Source organism: Apodemus sylvaticus, chromosome 7 (assembly GCF_947179515.1).
Source record: "Apodemus sylvaticus chromosome 7, mApoSyl1.1, whole genome shotgun sequence".
Lineage (NCBI taxonomy): Eukaryota > Metazoa > Chordata > Mammalia > Rodentia > Muridae > Apodemus > Apodemus sylvaticus.
In genome coordinates, this window is record NC_067478.1 from 112585169 (window position 1) to 112603037 (window position 17869).

The following is a 17869-nucleotide window of genomic DNA, read 5'->3' on the forward strand; positions in this document are numbered from 1 at the left end:
AGGCAGAGTTGGAAATCTGGAAAATCTTTCCTGGGTTGTTTTATGCCCTCAATGGTGTTAAATCTGTTCTGCATATCTAAAAATCTTCATCACTTCCTATTAATCTTGGTTAATTCACATGTCTAGAAAATACAAATCAACCCACCACATATGACTGTGGTGAACTTTAAACACATAAGTAAATTGTATATCCTATTTTTTGAAAAACCTTTTCCCTGAAAATTGGGTTGAGTAACATGGATATCTGTGTAGATAAGATAGATTTAGATGCAGCCTAGTACACAAAACACCAAATTAAAGAGGTCACAGCTGGAAGTAGCAGCTATAGACACATGGCTACAATTTCTCACTTGAGGCATCACTGTTTTTGAATAAACATCCAACTTTCAATCAATGCATGCTGATTTGCTCATTGTGGTACAACCAGACAAAAGACAACTAGTATTAACACAATTAACAGGTCTTCAGAGACTACAGAATACATACTGTTCCGGCCTTTTCTAGATTCCACCTGCAATATACAGGAAAGAAAATATTTAAGAGACTTAGATTAAGCTGAATTCTGTTTGTACAACTCTTTGGTTTACCTCTTGGCAAGACATAATTGCACCAAAGACTAGCATGCTAATCTAGTCTCTTACTAATCTACTGACACTTACTGACTAATAGAGAATCAGGTGAAATGTTCTGTATTAGTATATTATGTGATACTGTCACAGAATACCTCCAGATATCTAGTTTGTGACAAAACTAGTGTTTTCCACACATTTGCTGACTAAATGCCATATCAGGCAACCCTATGCATTGGTTTCTACTGAAGGTTAGCTGAGCTACATTACAATATGGTAAAGCTAACATCTAGTGATACTGCCGCTTTTTATGAAGCACTCCAATCACTTGCATGCACCCGTATATCTTAAGTTCTTGGCATCTTAACGTGCCATGCTAGGATATATGATGCTTCCTCCACATCCATCTTTGGGGAACATAATCAAATTCAACCTAAACTGCAGTCTCTAGAGGACATAAAAGGAATGAACTCTTACATAAACATTCAAGTCTAGAAGAATGATATGCCTGTCACATCCTGACTAAAATTTACATATTGGTATCTAAAGCAGAACACTATTGTCTAGAAGACAGCCTGCCACAAAGTGACTCAAATGTCACTACCTGACATAGTTCTATTAAATCACCAATCTGATATAATTCCATTTCTTTCTGTTCCTAAATAAACTATTTAATGCTTGCTCATGATACACCTTATCAACTTTATTTTTTCAAGTGTGATAGCCATACAAACATGAGGGAATCATTAAAGTGACTTTTTTCTTACATACAGGAAAAGGGCTTCTTACCTTCGATGAGGATTCGACACTTGAGGAGGGTGTGGCAGGTGTATGTACAGGTAGAACTAGAGGGAGAGAAAGTAACTGTCAGCTCATGGCACTACTTATTTACACAAGCATCTTTGACATGGAGAAAAGGGTACTGAGTCACGGAATTAGACTTAGGCTACTACTGGGCTGTCTTCCCTGATGGTAAGTATAGGCAAAAATTAGAAAACTAAAAAGAGCCGGGCAGTGGTGGCTCACACTTTTAATCCCAGCACTTGGGAGGCAGAGGCAGGCAGATTTCTGAGTTCCAGGCCAGCCTGGTCTACAGCATAAGTTCAGGATAAACCATAAATTGTATATTTCAATTGCTCAATATGGAATATGTACCACCCAGACTGTAACGTTTCACATACATAGAAAAGACACACCTATATTTTTGTGAATAAAGTATGCCTAGTAAGAAAATGACAGGGAATGTTTCTGAAAAATGAAAATAGATACACATTCTATTGTGAGATTTATAACATAATTTTTTCCTACTACTGTAAAGCCTCTCCAAGTTTCTGAGATCAATAATTTCACTAAATAGAATCTTAGTTATTTCTCAGTATGTTTATAAAATAGTGTAACAGTATTTATATTTAGGGATGTCTATAAAGCACGGTCTTGAGGGAGGAAATACAAGCATACATAAACACATATATAGAATCATGAATACATACAAACACACATTAAATTCTAAATTCAAAATACTTTGTAGACTAAAATCTATAATATATAATTATATATTTATGTATCATTATTTATAAATTATATAAATTATTTATGAACTAACATATAATAATTAATTCATATATAATTAATTTATTAAACTCTGTATAAATTAATGTATAAACAATGTTTATATATTATTATATACTTTATAAATTATATATCACATATTATATATTAATTATATACTAAAACATAATTCTAATCATAGAGCAGTTATAAATATTTAAACAAAATATTTTGAGAAATATTAACCAGTCTAGTTGAAGCAAAGACACCTAATGGCTAGTAATATCATACCGCGCGTGTCGCAGCAGTTCCCCATTATACGAAATTCGAAAATTATTCTCTCTCTCTCTCTCTCTAATTAGTATACGTCTGCTCTCAAGCAAACTCTCAATGTATACTGGCATTCAGTACTCAGGCCTGAACATAACTAGATACGTGTCAGCAATAAGTCACAGAACTTGCCTAGTGACCTCATAATCCATAACATGACACCCAACATCTGCTACTTAGGCAAGTCTGTTCATACAAGTTCAGGACTACAGTGTGGATTATTATAAATGCCAGAATGCTAAGAATGATCAACTACAAACTTAATGTGTTCTCTCATCTGTTGATACAGTTCTGAAGAACCCTGCCTAAATGACTTCACAGAACTCTTTCTCTCTCTCTCTCTCTCTCTCTCTCTCTCTCTCTCTCTCTCTCTCATCAAAATGTGAGATTTCCACTACTACTCCAGTGCCATGTTACCTGTCTACTGCTTTGCTCCCTGACACGATGTCCATAGATTCTAACTCTCTGAAATTTCATCCTCTAAGTTAAATATTTTCTTTTACAAGTTGACTTGGTCTTCATGTTTTATGGTGAAAATAGAAAAGTAACCAAGACAGCCCCAACCAGTCTTGTTTGTCTACCTGTTCCCAATAGTTCTATTAAAGGCATGATTGCTGTAGTGAAAATTAACTGGAGGTTTCTACACCTTTGATCCTTTAGTACCCCCCCAAAAAAGGCCTGAAATTTTAAATTTATACCCTGTCACTATCCTCAGGTATAACTTGCCATGCTCCAAAATGAGAACCAGTATTTATCACTACAATATATAGCAACAGACCAAACCTCAACACAATTAAAGCAGAAAATAAAAAAGACGGCACAAAGAAAGATTAATAAATTCTTTTCTTATCTTTTTCTTTTTTTCCAGCTTCAACCCCACTGGCCTGCTTTCCATGAAGGTTGCCCTGACTTCTCTTTTGCATTCCCATTGAGCAACACAAGAGGGCACCCTATGAAGGCCAGTGGATGCTGTAAGTGGTGATACATTGGGAAGAGGAACAAAGGTCTGTTGACTCCTCCACCTATACCATCCTCAGAATCCTATGATGTTTAGTTTAAACAAAGTCAAGAAGTATCTATAGCTGGACAGTGCTGGTCAAGTTATTTCCTCCTTCTGAGCTTCAGTCTCTCCTGAAATGTGATATGATAGTGTGTAAGTCTCTTGCCAGAAAATTAGTCCTGGTTTGCCCAAGGAGCTTGTTCCTTGAGATTCTTGGCATCCACTGTATAAGCTGTTCAGTATGAAAGGGAGGAACACAAGTATCTCTTCCTGACATTTCATACAGGCCAGGATAATTATAGAAGTAGATGCTTTATGTACTTGCAACCATTGCCTTGAGCCCTTACACTTTTTCCTTCCTCCATAGTTTCCAAGTGTGGCAGATTAAAATAGTCACAATGAAATGATAAAATTTACCTCTCATCACTAATTCTTTGCATCTAAACTACGATCCGCAAGTGAGAAAACACTGTCAACTTACTTACCCAGCACATTGCATCTGTCATCTTGATGTTCCACAGTGAGCAGTGTTTTTTTCATGGTTGTTCCATCTCTCAAGATTTTCCTCAGTAGAGGCAAAGCTTATTCCTCCAATAGCACTGAATTTGAATCTGTTATATTTGATTTGATCTGGTTACTCAGCAATGAAAAAAGAATTTACTGGAAGGACTCTGAGATGTTTCATCACCTAAATATAGGAGGGAACACTGAACCTAGGACAAGTAGACCTCTAGGAGTCCTCGCCAACAATCTCTTCTCCTTTCTGCAATAGAGTTCATTTAATTTTGAATACTTATTTATTATTTTTGTTTTATGCATATGAATGGTTTGCCTGCATATATGTATGTGTACTGCATTTGTGCCATATGCCTGTATAGGCACAAATAGGATGCCAGATCCCTGGAACTGATTTTTAAGGATTGCTATAAGGCACCATATGGATACTGGGAACTAAACTAGGTCTTCTGTAAGAAGAGCAAATGCTCTTAACCACGGAGCCCTCTCCCTAGCCCCAGACTTTACTCACTTTTACCAGCTTCACAGATTGAGAAACTCAGGCACTAACAGCTCTTGATCATTATTCTGGTAATTCCATGATAGAGAACACTGATAATTTCTCTTTTATTTCTTAAGATACTTTATGTTGGGACAATATAGAAAGAAAAATGGTATTTGACTCATGATTCTAATAGCTAAAATGTCTACATAGTATTGTGCTGGCTAATATCCTAGAAGAGTGCTCTGACTCACATATTCTCAGAAAATCAGAAAGGGTACCAGGTATGTGGAAAGGGTGTACAAGTCCAGGGCAGGTATGCCCACTTCTAACTACACAATCCAACAGGTGTTAACTTAATCCTGCCATATCATGCCCTCTCTTTTTCTATAGTATGAATCCATTTCTGAGGTAGAATCTCTCATGATTTAACTAGTTTCCATCAGCTCTCAACAGTGCCATACTGGAGACCAAGCTTCCATCCCATAGATCCTGAGAACAACTCATACAAATATTGAAGAGAGACTCTCTTAGGGTCATATTCTCCATATACGGCCTGGTTAACTATAAACACATAATTGTACAGGTTTTGTGGCATAACTGGTATTTCCAGGATACAGCTGGCAGGAGGTTAGCTTATGCTACTGTCACCTTCAACAGATATTGACTGAGGTAGTGTCTGTCTTTGTGCCTGAATTCAGTTTCCTGCATGCAGTAAAATGTTGGGTCCTACATAAGTATATATCCAGTCTGTTAATCTATGTCTTATTGGAGAATTGAGTCCATTGACCTTTAGAGATATTAAGGAGAAGTGATTATTGTGTCCTGTTATTTTTGTTATTAGAAGTGGAGTTATGTTTGTGTGTCTCTCTTTTTATTTTTGTTAAAATATTATTAATTTCTTGCTTTTTCTTGTGTGTAGTTTTCTTTCTTTTGTTGGTGATTTCTATTCATTATCCTTTGGAGACCTGGATTTGTAAAAAGATATTGTGAAAATTATTTTTTGTCGTGGAATACCTTGGTTTCTCCAACTATGGTAATTGAGAGTTTTGCTGGGTATAATAGCCTGGGTTGGCATTTTGTTCACTTAGGGTCTGTATGACATCTGCCCATGATCTTCTGGCTTTCATAGTCTCTGGCCAGAAGTCTGGTGTAATTCTGATAGGATTTCCTTTATATGTTATTTGACCTTTCCCCCATACTGCTTTTAATGTTCTTTCCTTTTTTAGCACATTTGGTGTTTTAATTATTATGTGACAGAAGGAATGTCTTTTCTGGCCCAAACTATTTGGAGTTCTGTAGGGTTCTTTTATGTTCATGGGCATCTCTTACTTCAGGTTAGGGAAGTTTCCTTCTATAATTTTGCTGAAAACATTTACTGGTACTTTAAGTTGAAAATCTTCACTCTCCTCTATAACTATAATCCTTAGGTTTGGTCTTCTTATTTTGTTCTGGATTTGCTGGATGTTCTGTTAGGTGCTTTTTGCATTTTTCATATTCTCTGACTGTTGTTTAAATGTTTTCCATGGTATATTCTGCATCTGAGATTCTCTCTTCTATCTCTTGTATTCTGCTGTTAATACTTATATCCATGACTCCTGACTTATTTTCTAGGTTGTCTATGCCCAGAGTTGTTTCCCTTTGTGATTTCTTTATTGTTTCTGCCTCCATTTTAAATACTGGATGGTTTTGTTCAATTCCTTCACCTGTTTTGGTGTGCTTTCCTGTAGTTCATAAGGGCTTCTCCCTGCTACTTGTGATCTCCTGTATTTCATTAAGTGAGTGGAATGATGCTCTATCAGCATTATGAGCTGTGATTTTAAATACAAATATAGCTACAAAGCAATAGTGATTTTAAAAAAAACTACATGGTATTAGTACAGGGACAGACAGGTAGATAAATGGAATAGAATTGAACTCCCAGAAATGAACCTTCACACCTATGGCACTTGATCTTTGACAAATGATCTAACAGAATTCAGTGGAAAAAAAGACAGCATATTCAACAAATGGTGCTGGGTGAACTGACAGTCTACATGTAGAAGGATGCAAATTGACCCATTCTTATCTCCCTGTATAAGGCACAAGTCCAAGCGCATTTAGGACCTCCACATAAAACCAGATACACTGAAACTAATAGGAAAAATGGGGAAGAGCCTTGAGCACATGGGCAAAGGGGAAATATTCCTCAACAGAACACCAATAGCTTATGCTCTAAGATCAAGAATTGACAAATGGGACCACATAAAATTATAAAGTTTCTGTAAGGAAAAGGGAACTGTCAATAGGACAAAACGGCAAACAACAAATTGGGAAAGATCTTCACCAACCCTATATCTGACAGAGGGTTAATGACCAATATATACAAAGAACTCAAGAAGTTAGACTCCAGAGAGCCAAATAATCCTATTAAAAATGGGGTAGAGACCTAAACAAAGAATTTTTACCTGAGGAATATCGAATGGCTGAGAAGCACCTAAAGAAATGTTCAACATCCCTAGTCATTATGGAAATGCAAATCTAAACAACCCTGAGATCTCACCTCTGAACAGTCAGAATGGCTAAGATCAAAAACTCAGGAGATGACAGGCACTGGCGAGCACATGGAAAAAGAGGAATAATCCTCCACTGCTGGTGGGGTACAAGATGGTACAACCACTCTGGAAATCAGTCTGGCAGTTCGTCAGAAAACTGGGCATGATACTACTGGAGGACCCCATTATACCACTCCTGGGCATATACCCAGAGGATTCCCCAGCATGTAATAAGGACACATGTTCCACTATGTTCATAGCAGCCTTATTTATAATAGCCAGAAGCTAGAAAGAACCCAGATCTCCCTAAACGGAGGAATGGATACAGGAAATGTGGTATATTTAGACAATTGAATACTACTCGGTTATTAAAAAGAATGAATTCATGAAATTCTTAGGCAAATGGGTAAATCTGGAAAATATAATCCTGAGTGAGGTAAACCAATCACAAAAGAACACACATGGTATGCACTCACTGATAAGTGGATATTAGCCCAGAATCTCTGAATACCCAAGACAAAATGCACATATCAAATGATGCCCAAGAAGTAGGAAGGAGAGGCCCCTGGTCCTGGAAAGGCGTGATGCAGCAGTGCAGGGGAATACCAGGACAGGGAAGTGGGAGGGGTTGATTGGGGAACAGGGGGAGGGAAAAGGGCTTATGGGACTTTTGGGGAGGGGGGGGCCAGGAAAGGGGAAAATAATTTGAAATGTAAATAATGAATATATTTAATTTAAAAAAAGAAGGCAAGTTACTTATGTTGTGCTGAAGCTTGCATCACTCTGGATACAGGATGCAATTCAGTCTTGGTGTTCTTTCTGTTCTTTTGTTTCCTTCATCTATTGCTTCCTTTTGTTCAGAAAAGAGACCAAACTGTTTAGAGTCGTTTCAGCCAAATCCTAGACATTAAGAAACAAATAGAATTTAGCACTATTGAATCCTGTCAAAATTTCAGGGCCGCCGTGCAGTGTTGGCACACGCCTTTAACCCCAGGACTTGGGAGGCAGAGACAGGCAGATTTCTGAGTTCGAGACTAGCCGGGTCTACAAAGAGATTTCTAGGACATCCAGGGCTACAGAGAGAAACCGTGTCTCAAAAAATAGAAACAAGCTCTCCACTGCTGGATCCAGATCAGCCTGAGCAGCAACACTACATCTCCAGGTCCTGAAAGAGGCAAGTGGGGCTTCCGGGCGGTCAGTGGGGAGAAGTCGGTGTGCTCTGGTGAATCCAGCGGGCCCCACAGGAGCCTTCAGGTGCCTGCTTTCGGATCTGAACAGCCTGGGCCACAGCACTTGGTCTCCAGGAAGTGCGGGAGACCTGGTGTACACCCAGAGGCAGTCTGGGAGCTCACAGCACAGCTCATTCCTGTGGCACAGATCTTAGGCTTCAGTCCTGAGGCCTCAGGACTTCAGCCCTCAGACCTCTGCTTCCGGATCCAGATCAGCCTGAGCGGCAACACCACATCTCCAGGTCCTGAAAGAGGCAAGTGGGGCTTCCGGGCGGCCAGCTGGGAGAAATCCTTGTGCTCTGGTGAATCTAGCAGGCCCCAGCAGGAGCCTTCAGGTGTCTGCTTCTGGGTCTGAACAGCCTGGACAACAACACCCTGTCTCCAGGCAGTGCAGGAGGTAAGCTGTGCACCAGAGGCCACCTGGGAAGGGGCAGCTTGCACTGGTAAGCAAGCATTGACAACACCAACTAACACCAGTGAGAACTAGATGGGAAAATGCAAACGCAGGAATGTCACTAACAGAAATCAAGGCAATATGGCAACCTCTGAACCCAATTCTCCTTTACCAGCATGTCCTGGATACCCCATCACACCAGTAAAACAAGATTTGGATTTAAAATCACTGGTCATGATGCTGGTACAGGAACACATGAAGGACATACTTAAAGAAATTCAGGAGAAAATGGATCAAAAGTTAGAAGCCCTTGCAAGGGAAACACAAAAATCATTGAAAGAAATCCAGGAGAATACAAAAGCCAATAATGAGGAAACACAAAAAAACACTTAAAGAAATACAGGAGAACTTTGGTCAACAGGCTGAGGTCATGAAAGACGAAACACAAAAATCTCTTAAAGAATTACAGGAAAGCACAAACAAGCAAGTGAAGGAGCTAAGCAAAACCATCCAGGATCTAAAATCAGAAGTAGAAACAACTAAGAAAACTCAAAGGGAGACAACTTTGGAGATAGAAAGCCTTGGGAAGAAATCAGTGGACATAGATGCAAATATCAACAACAGAATACAAGAGATAGAAGAAAGAATCTCAGATGCTGAAGATACCATAAAAACCATGGACTCAACAGTTAAAGAAAATGCAAAAAGCAAAAAGCTTGTAACTCAAAATATCCAGGAAATCCAGGATACAACGAGAAAATCAAACCTAAGGATTATAGGCATAGATGAGAGTGAAGATTTACAACTTAAAGGGCCAGCAAATATCTTCAATAAAATTATGGAAGAAAACTTCCCTAACCTAAAGAGAGAGATGCCCATGAATATACAAGAAGCCTACAGAACTCCAAACAGACTGGACCAGAACAGAAATACTTCCTGTCACATAATAATCAAAACAACAAATGTACTAAACAAAGAAAGAATATTAAAGGCAGTAAGAGAAAAAGGCCAAGTAACATATAAAGGAAGACCTATCAGAATCACAGCAGACTTTTCACCTGAGACTATGAAGGCTAGAAGATCCTGGGCTGAGCTCATGCAGACTCTAAGAGAACACAAATGCCAGCCAAAACTACTATATCCAGCAAAACTCTCAATCACTGTAGATGGAGAAACTAAGATATTCCATGAAAAAACCACGTTTACCCAATATCTATCCACAAACCCAGCCCTACAAAGGATAATAGGAGGACAATACCAATACAAGGAGGGAAACTTCACCCTGGAAAAAGCAAGATAGTAACCTTTCATCAAACCCAAAAGAAGTTAACCAATCAAATTTAAAAAATTACATCAAAAATGACAGGAAGTAACAATCATTATTCCTTAATATCTCTTAACATCAATGGACTCAATGCCCCAATAAAAAGACATAGACTAACTGACAGGATGCTGCTTACAGGAAACACACCTAAGGGTCAAAGACAAACACAACCTTAGAGTAAATGGCTGGAAGACAATTTTACAAGTAAATGGTCTCAGGAAACAAGCTGGAGTAGCCATTTTAATATCAGATAAAAATGACTTTCAACCCAAAGTCATCAAAAGAGACTCTGAGGGACACTTCTTGCTGGTCAAAGGAAAAATACAAGAAGAACTCTCAATCCTGAACATCTATGCTCCAAATGCAAGGGTACCCTCTTTCGTAAAAGAAACTTTATTAAAGCTCAAAGCACACATTGCACCTAACACAATAATTGTGGTGACTTCAACACTGCACTTTCCTCAATGGACCGATCAGGAAAACAGAAACTAAACAGGGACATAATGAAACTAATTGAAGCTTTGGACCAATTAGATTTAACAGATATATATAGAACATTGTATCCTAAAGCAAAAGAATATACCTTTTTCTCAGCACCTCATGGTACCTTCTCCAAAATCGACCATATAATTGGTCACAAGACAGACCTCAACAAATATAAGAAGATCGAACTAATCCCATGCCTCCTATCAGATCACTATGGAGTAAAAGTGGTTTTCAATAGCAAGAAAAACAACAGAAAACCCACATACATTTGGAAATTGAACAATATTCTACTCAATGATACCTTGGTCAAGGAAGAAATAAAGAAAGAAATTAAAGACTTTTTAGAACATAATGAAAATGAAGACACAACATAGCCAAATCTATGGGCCACAATTAAAAGCAGTGCTAAGAGGAAAACTCATAGCCCTGAGTGCCTCCAAAAAGAAAATGGAGAGAGCATACATTACCAGCTTAATGACACATCTGAAAGCCCTGGAACAAAAAGAAGCTATTTCACCCTGGAGGAGTAGAAGGCAGGAAATCATCAAACTCAGGGCCGAAATCAATTAAGTAGAAACAAAGAGAACCATACAAAAAATCAACAAAACCAGGAGCTGGTTCTTTGAGAAAATCAACAAGATAGATAAACCCTTAGCCAGACTGACCAAAGGGCACAGAGAAAGTATCCAAATTAACAAACTTAGAAATGAAAAGGGAGATATAACAACGGAAACTGAGGAAATCCAAAAGATCATCAGATCCTACTACAAGAGCCTGTACTCAACACAACTGGAGAATCTGGAGCAAATGGACAATTTCCTTGACAGATACCAAATACCAAAATTAAATCAGGACCAACTAGACCATCTAAACAATCCCATAATGCCTAAAGAAATAGAAGGAGTCATAGAAAGTCTTCCAACCAAAAAAAGCACAGGACCAGATGGTTTCAGTGCAGAATTCTATCAGACCTTCAAAGAAGAGTTAACACCAATACTCTTCAAACTATTCCACAAAATAGAAACAGAAGGAACACTACCCAATTCCTTCTACGAAGCCACAATTACGCTGATACCAAAGCCACACAAAGATCCAACAAAGATAGAGAACTTCAGACCAATTTCCCTTATGAACATCGATGCAAAAATACTCAATAAAATTCTTGCCCACCGAATCCAAGAACACATCAAAACGATCATCCACCATGATCAAGTAGGCTTTATCCCGGGAATGCAGGGTTGGTTCAATATTCGGAAATCCATCAATGCAATCCACTACATAAACAAACTCAAAGAAAAAAACCACATGGTCATTTCATTGGATGCTGAAAAAGCATTTGACAAAATTCAGCATCCTTTCATGCTTAAAGTCTTGGAAAGAACAGGAATTCAAGGCCCATACCTAAACATAGTAAAAGCAATATACAGCAAACCGGTAGCCAGCATCAAACTAAATGAAGAGAAACTTGAAGCAATCCCACTAAAATCAGGGACTAGACAGGGCTGCCCTCTTTCTCCTTATCTTTTCAATATTGTACTTGAGGTACTAGCTCTGGCAATTAGACAACATAAGGAGGTCAAAGGGATACAAATTGGAAAGGAAGAAGTCAAACTATCATTATTTGCAGATGACATGATAGTCTACCTAAGTGACCCAAAAAACTCCACTAGAGAACTCCTACAGCTGATGAACAACTTCAGCAAAGTGGCAGGTTATAAAATCAACTCAAGCAAATCAGTGGCCTTCCTATACTCAAAGGATAAGCAGGCTGAGAAAGAAATTAGGGAAATGACCCCCTTCACAATAGCCACAAAGAGTATAAAGTATCTTGGGGTGACTCTTACCAAACATGTGAAAGATCTGTATGACAAGAACTTCAAGACTCTGAAGAAGGAAATGGAAGAAGACCTCAAAAAATGGGAAAACCTCCCATGCTCATGAATCAGAAGAATCAATATAGTTAAAATGGCCATTTTGCCAAAAGTAATCTACAGATTCAATGCAATACCCATCAAAATCCCAACTCAATTCTTCACAGAGTTAGAAAGAGCAATTATCAAATTCATCTGGAATAACAAAAAACCCAGGATAGCTAAAACTATTCTCAGCAACAAAAGAAAGTCTGGGGGGAATCAGTATCCCTGACCTCAAGCAATACTACAGAGCAATAGTGTTAAAAACTGCATGGTATTGGTACAGTGACAGGCAGGAGGATCAATGGAACAGGATTGAAGATCCAGAAATGAACCCACACACCTATGGCCACTTGATCCTCGACAAAGAGGCTGAAAACATCCAATGGAAAAAAGATAGCCTTTTCAACAAATGGTGCTGATTCAACTGGAGGTCAGCATGCAGAAGAATGCAAATTGATCCATCCTTGTCTCCTTGTACTAAGCTCAAATCCAAATGGATCAAGGACCTCCACATAAAGCCAGACACTTTGAAGCTAATAGAAAAGAAACTGGGGAAGACCCTTGAGGACATCGGTACAGGGAGAAAGTTTCTGAACAGAACACCAATAGCATATGCTCTAAGATCAAGAATTGACAAATGGGACCTCATAAAATTACAAAGTTTCTGTAAGGCAAAGGACAACATCAAGAGGACAAATCGGCAACCAACAAATTGGGAAAAGATCTTCACCAATCCTACATCAGATAGAGGGCTATTATCCAATATATATAAAGAACTCAAGAAGTTAGACTCCAGAAAACCAAACAACCCTATTAAAAAATGGGGTACAGAGTTAAACAAAGAATTCTCACCTGAAGAACTTCGGATGGTAGAGAAGCATCTTAAAAAATGCTCAACTTCATTAGTCATTAGGGAAATGCAAATCAAAACAACCCTGAGATTTCACCTTACACCAGTCAGAATGGCTAAGATTAAAAATTCAGGAGATAGCAGGTTTGGAGAGGGTGTGGAGAAAGAGGAACACTCCTCCACTGCTGGTGGGGTTGCAAATTGGTATAACCACTCTGGAAATCTGTCTGGCGGTTCCTCCGAAAACTGGGCACCTCACTTCCAGAAGATCCTGCTATACCACTCCTGGACATATACCCAGAGGATTCCCCACCATGTAATAAGGATACATGCTCTACTATGTTCATAGCAGCCCTATTTATAATTGCCAGATGCTGGAAAGAACCTAGGTATCCCTCAACAGAAGAGTGGATGCAAAAAAATGTGGTATATCTACACAATGGAGTACTATTCAGCCATTAGAAACAATGAATTCATGAAATTCTTAGGCAAATGGATGGAGCTAGAGAACATCATACTAAGTGAGGTAACCCAGACTCAAAAGGTGAATCATGGTATGCACTCACTAATAAGTGGATATTAACCTAGAAACCTGGATTACCCAAAACATAATCTACATATCAAATGAGGTACAAGAAGAAAGGAAGAGTGGCCCCTTGTTCTGGAAAGACTCAGTGAAGCAGTATTCAGCAAAACCTGAACGGGCAAGTGGGAAGGGGTGGGTGGGAGGACAGGGGGAGAGAAGGGGGCTTAAGGGACTTTCGGGGAGTGGGGTGGGCTAGGAAAGGGGAAATCATTTGAAATGTAAATAAAAAATATATCGAATAAAAAAACAAAACAAAAACAAAAATGTCAGGGCCATGAGAAATACACACACACACACACACACACACACACAATTTTAAACCTTGAGTATTGAGAGGGTGGCTTACTATAAGCATAGATAACTGAACATAGGAGTACATTTTGCAAGTGCAATGAAATCCACAAGGATTTACACATTAATAAAAGATTGATAGCAAAGAAATTGAATTCATCATTGAGACAGCACAAATCATTCTTGTTCTCATGGCAGTCACAAGCAGTTCTTCAGTATTGGTTAGGCTTTCATGCTTCTTTAATAGAAGCCTCTGGACAAAATAACCACGAAGAAAGGCTTGGTCAGGCCACAGTTGTTTTCATTCTGTATTTGTGCTGTTGAGATTGACCCCAGGCAGGCATGCTATAATAAATCCAAGACCCTAGGCAAAAGGACATCTAAAATATGGAAACATTGGCAATTCTTCCTCCATCACCTCTCTCTCCTCAATCAGCCTGTCCCACTTAATTCACAGTGGACACAACTCAGAGCTTCAGAACTGTTGCATGGCCTCAGTCTAGGACCATCATAATTTGTTCAGGAAGTATCTGACCTATTCTAATTATTTCATCCAGCAAATCAGTATAGTTTTTTCTGGACTGAAAACTAATTGTAAGATTTTTTGGTTGGTGGTGGTATAGGTATCTCCCTCTCTCTCTCTCTCTCTCTCTCTCTCTCTCTCTCTCTCTCTCTCTCTCGGGAGGCTGCAAGAGAGTGACTCAGGACAGACCCTTGTGAGGAAGAAAGAAGAGCATGGAGAGTGGAGACAGAGTGCTCAGGAAGCAGGTTAATAGAATCTACATGTTGCTGAAAGTTGTAGAACCAGTTTCCTTCTGAGGACATTGGCTTGTATGGGAGTATGGCTTCACAGTCCTGCCTTGCAGTCACTGAATGGAAACAGATGGTAGGGCCTGTAGCCTCTAGTGCACTTGGTGGTAGGTTTAAGGTCATCTGGCTTTGGATCAATAACTCTTGTGTGTTTCCACACCTACCACAAGTTTTTATTTCCTAGCACTCTGAGCAGCCTCTCTCCCTCCCTTCTCAACTTTATAGCAACATTCATAAATACAAGTTGTAGGGGCTGGAGAGATGGCTCAGCAGTTAAGATCACCGACTGTTCTTCCAGCGGTCCAGGGCTCAATTCCTAGCAACTACATGGTAGCTCAGAACCATCTGTAATGGGGTCTGGTGCCCTCTTCTGGTGTGTCTGAAGAGAGCAATGGTGGTGTACTCTTATGTACAAAATAAATAAATAAAACTCTTTAAAATATAAATAAAATAAATACAAGTTGCAAATCGATTTCTCTTCTGTGTTTGCCATTACTCATAAGATGCTGATGCAAAGAATCAAAGTCGTTGCATGTATGGAAAGACGAAAATGGAAGGAGAAACAGTTGATATTTCTAAGGATGTGAATTATTTCTACTTATCCACCACTGGTGCATCAGCTTGAAGCTGTCAGACAAACATAGCTCCTCATCTCCATGCATTCAGCAGCTGCTTTCCCTGCTGCATACTTAGGTGAGGAGACTTAACGTCCAAATCAAAGTTTCAACGTTGCCTTAACCACTGATTTCACAATCTCCACTTAGCTCTCAGAGTTGCTTATCAAGGCTCAACAAAATGATATATTTTCTCTTAACTTCAAACTGTGCACTCTGGAAGTTCTGTACTCACTGGGTCAGGGGGTCACTGAGAAGCCAAATCATTTACCCATAACAGAATGAAGAGGAGCATCATGAAGCACCTACATCTCAGGAGACACAGTAACAGGAGCAGTATTTAGGTCATCTATGTTAGCTTCACCCTGAGCCTCTAAGGTCAGTCTAGATGGCTTCCTTTTCCAAGTTCAGGCAAAGCCACAATAAACAGGAAGAAGGATTTGTCTACAACTGAGATGAGGCACTGTCAGTCTAAGGTTAGTACTACTAATTTCTCCCATGATTTCTAACCAGATAAAGGGTAATATACATGATATACAAAGATGGTTTAAGGACTAGAGATGTGACTTGGAAATTAAGAACACGTGCTGCTGATTCAGGGGATCCCAGGTTCCATCCCAGCACCTGCACCAGGTTGCCTGTAACTCATGTTCTCGGGGATCCAACACTCTCTTTTAGCTTCTGTGGGTATTCATGCATGTGATACATATATACACACTCAGGCAAATGCAAAGAAAAAATAAATGGATTCTTAAAAAGAAGTATATACTGAGTTCGATTTAAAGCTGTATTGTTTTTTATCAGAAATTATAAATTGATGAAAGGAGCTAACTTTTTTTCCTCTCAGCCTAGCATAACCACTTCTCAAGTGTACTACTGCCAGAGTGACTTTGATGAGCTTCTAGTTCCCACCTACTTACAGGGAATCTGGTTTCTCCACATCCTCTCATTTTTGACTTTTAAACTGAATCATAAGAGGAACAGGAAATGGTGTGTTGCTCTGAAACATTTTTCTCCTTCACAGTGTGAACCTTGGCTTTCACAGACAGCCCATGCACAAAAAGTGACAAGAAGGAAGGACACTGTGACATGATGCAAACAGAATTTCCAGCAACCTCCAGATATGATTGAGGCTCCTCCCCTGGCAGGCCCTATCTTTGCAGCCTTTGCCTCCTCTGCCTCTACATGGACAGCTCCAGGCAGCTCTGCCAGAGATGACTGCCTATGAATTCATAGTATATCCACTTCCTGGCTGAGAACAATCTTCAGTATGTCCTACAGGCACCTGCCTTTGAATTGACTCCAAGTGAGACATCCAGAGTTCTACAAAGAGTCGCTTTCTCCGTTCAGAAAGAAGTTGAAAAGAAGCAGAAGCCGTTCTTGAATGACTTTCATGTGGAATCCATAGATACTGCCAGAATAATATTCAGCCAAGTGATGGAAAAAGTATTTGAAGATGGCATCATTAACTGCAGAAGAATTGTAACTATATTTGCCTTTGCAGGAGTTCTCCTTAAAAAAACTTCCACAAGAGCAGATTGCCAGGGATGTGGGTGTGTACAAACAAGATTCCAGTTTTGTGGAAGAATTCATAATGAATAACAAAGAAGCATGGATACAACAGAATGGAGGCTGGGAATGTGTAATGACTTTTTTCTAGATAGATAGATAGATAGATAGATAGATAGATACATAGATAGATAGATACATAGATAGATAGATATATAGATAGATAGATAGAATTTCTTTTTTATTATATATATTTTTTATTTTCTATATTCTTTGTTTACAATCCAAAAGCTTTCCCCTTTCCCAGTTCCCCCCTCCCCATATGTCCCGTAAGTCCTCTTCTCTTCATCCATTCTCCTATCTCTCCTCCTCCCTGTCCTGGTACTCCCCTACAATGCTGGGTCAAGCCTTTCCAGGATTAGGGCCCTCTTCTTCCTTCTACATGGGAGTCATTTGATATGCTAATTGTATCTTCAGTATTCAGAGCCTCAGGGTTAATTAATGTCCACTTATCAATGATTGCATTCCATGTGTATTCTTTTGTGATTTCATTACCTCGCTTAGGATGATATTTTCCTGTTCCATCCCTTTGCCTAAAAAAAATCATGAATTCATTGTTTTTAATTGCTGAATAGTACTCCATTGTGTATATATACCACATTTTCTGTATCCATTCCTCACTTGAGGGATACCTGGGTTCTTTCCAGCTTCTGGCTATTATAAATAAGGCTACTATGAACATAGTGGAGCATGTGTCCTTATTGCATGCTGGGGAATCCTCTGGGTATATGCCCAGGAGAGGTATAGTAGGGTCCCCCAGAAGTGTCATGTCCAGTTTTCTTAGGAACCACCAGACTGATGTATATAGTGGTTGTACCATCT

At 39.1% G+C, this 17869-nt stretch overlaps 3 protein-coding genes across 27 annotated transcripts in view; 1 reads left to right on the plus strand and 2 right to left on the minus strand.

Annotated features, from left to right (window-relative positions):
- LOC127689377 (uncharacterized) overlaps positions 1-17869 on the minus strand; it is a 175510-nt gene that overhangs the window by 59242 nt on the left and 98399 nt on the right. The gene's annotated exons all lie outside the window — the stretch shown is intronic.
- LOC127689375 (nucleolar and coiled-body phosphoprotein 1-like) overlaps positions 1-17869 on the minus strand; it is a 568994-nt gene that overhangs the window by 28952 nt on the left and 522173 nt on the right. For 24 of the 25 annotated variants that reach the window (XM_052188987.1, XM_052188989.1, XM_052188990.1 and 21 more), the window contains 2 exons: positions 1359-1414; positions 487-511 (listed from right to left, as the gene is read on the minus strand). The exons of the other annotated variant lie outside the window; for it this stretch is intronic. In XM_052188987.1, the coding sequence (XP_052044947.1) occupies positions 487-511; positions 1359-1414 (81 nt within the window). The remainder of the gene's footprint in view (positions 1-486; positions 512-1358; positions 1415-17869) is intronic. 25 annotated transcript variants of the gene reach the window in all.
- LOC127689495 (bcl-2-related protein A1-like) lies at positions 15934-17080 on the plus strand. Its single transcript, XM_052189203.1, has 2 exons — positions 15934-15954; positions 16715-17080. Exons 1-2 carry the CDS (start codon positions 15934-15936, stop codon positions 17078-17080), a joined length of 387 nt encoding a protein of 128 aa, XP_052045163.1.

Coding starts and splice junctions, on each gene's coding strand:
- LOC127689495 (XM_052189203.1), top strand. CDS start 15,934: ATGAGGCACTGTCAGTCTAAG. Junction 15,955..16,714: donor TGAGGCACTGTCAGTCTAAG/GTTAGTACTACT, acceptor ATGAATTCATAG/TATATCCACTTCCTGGCTGA.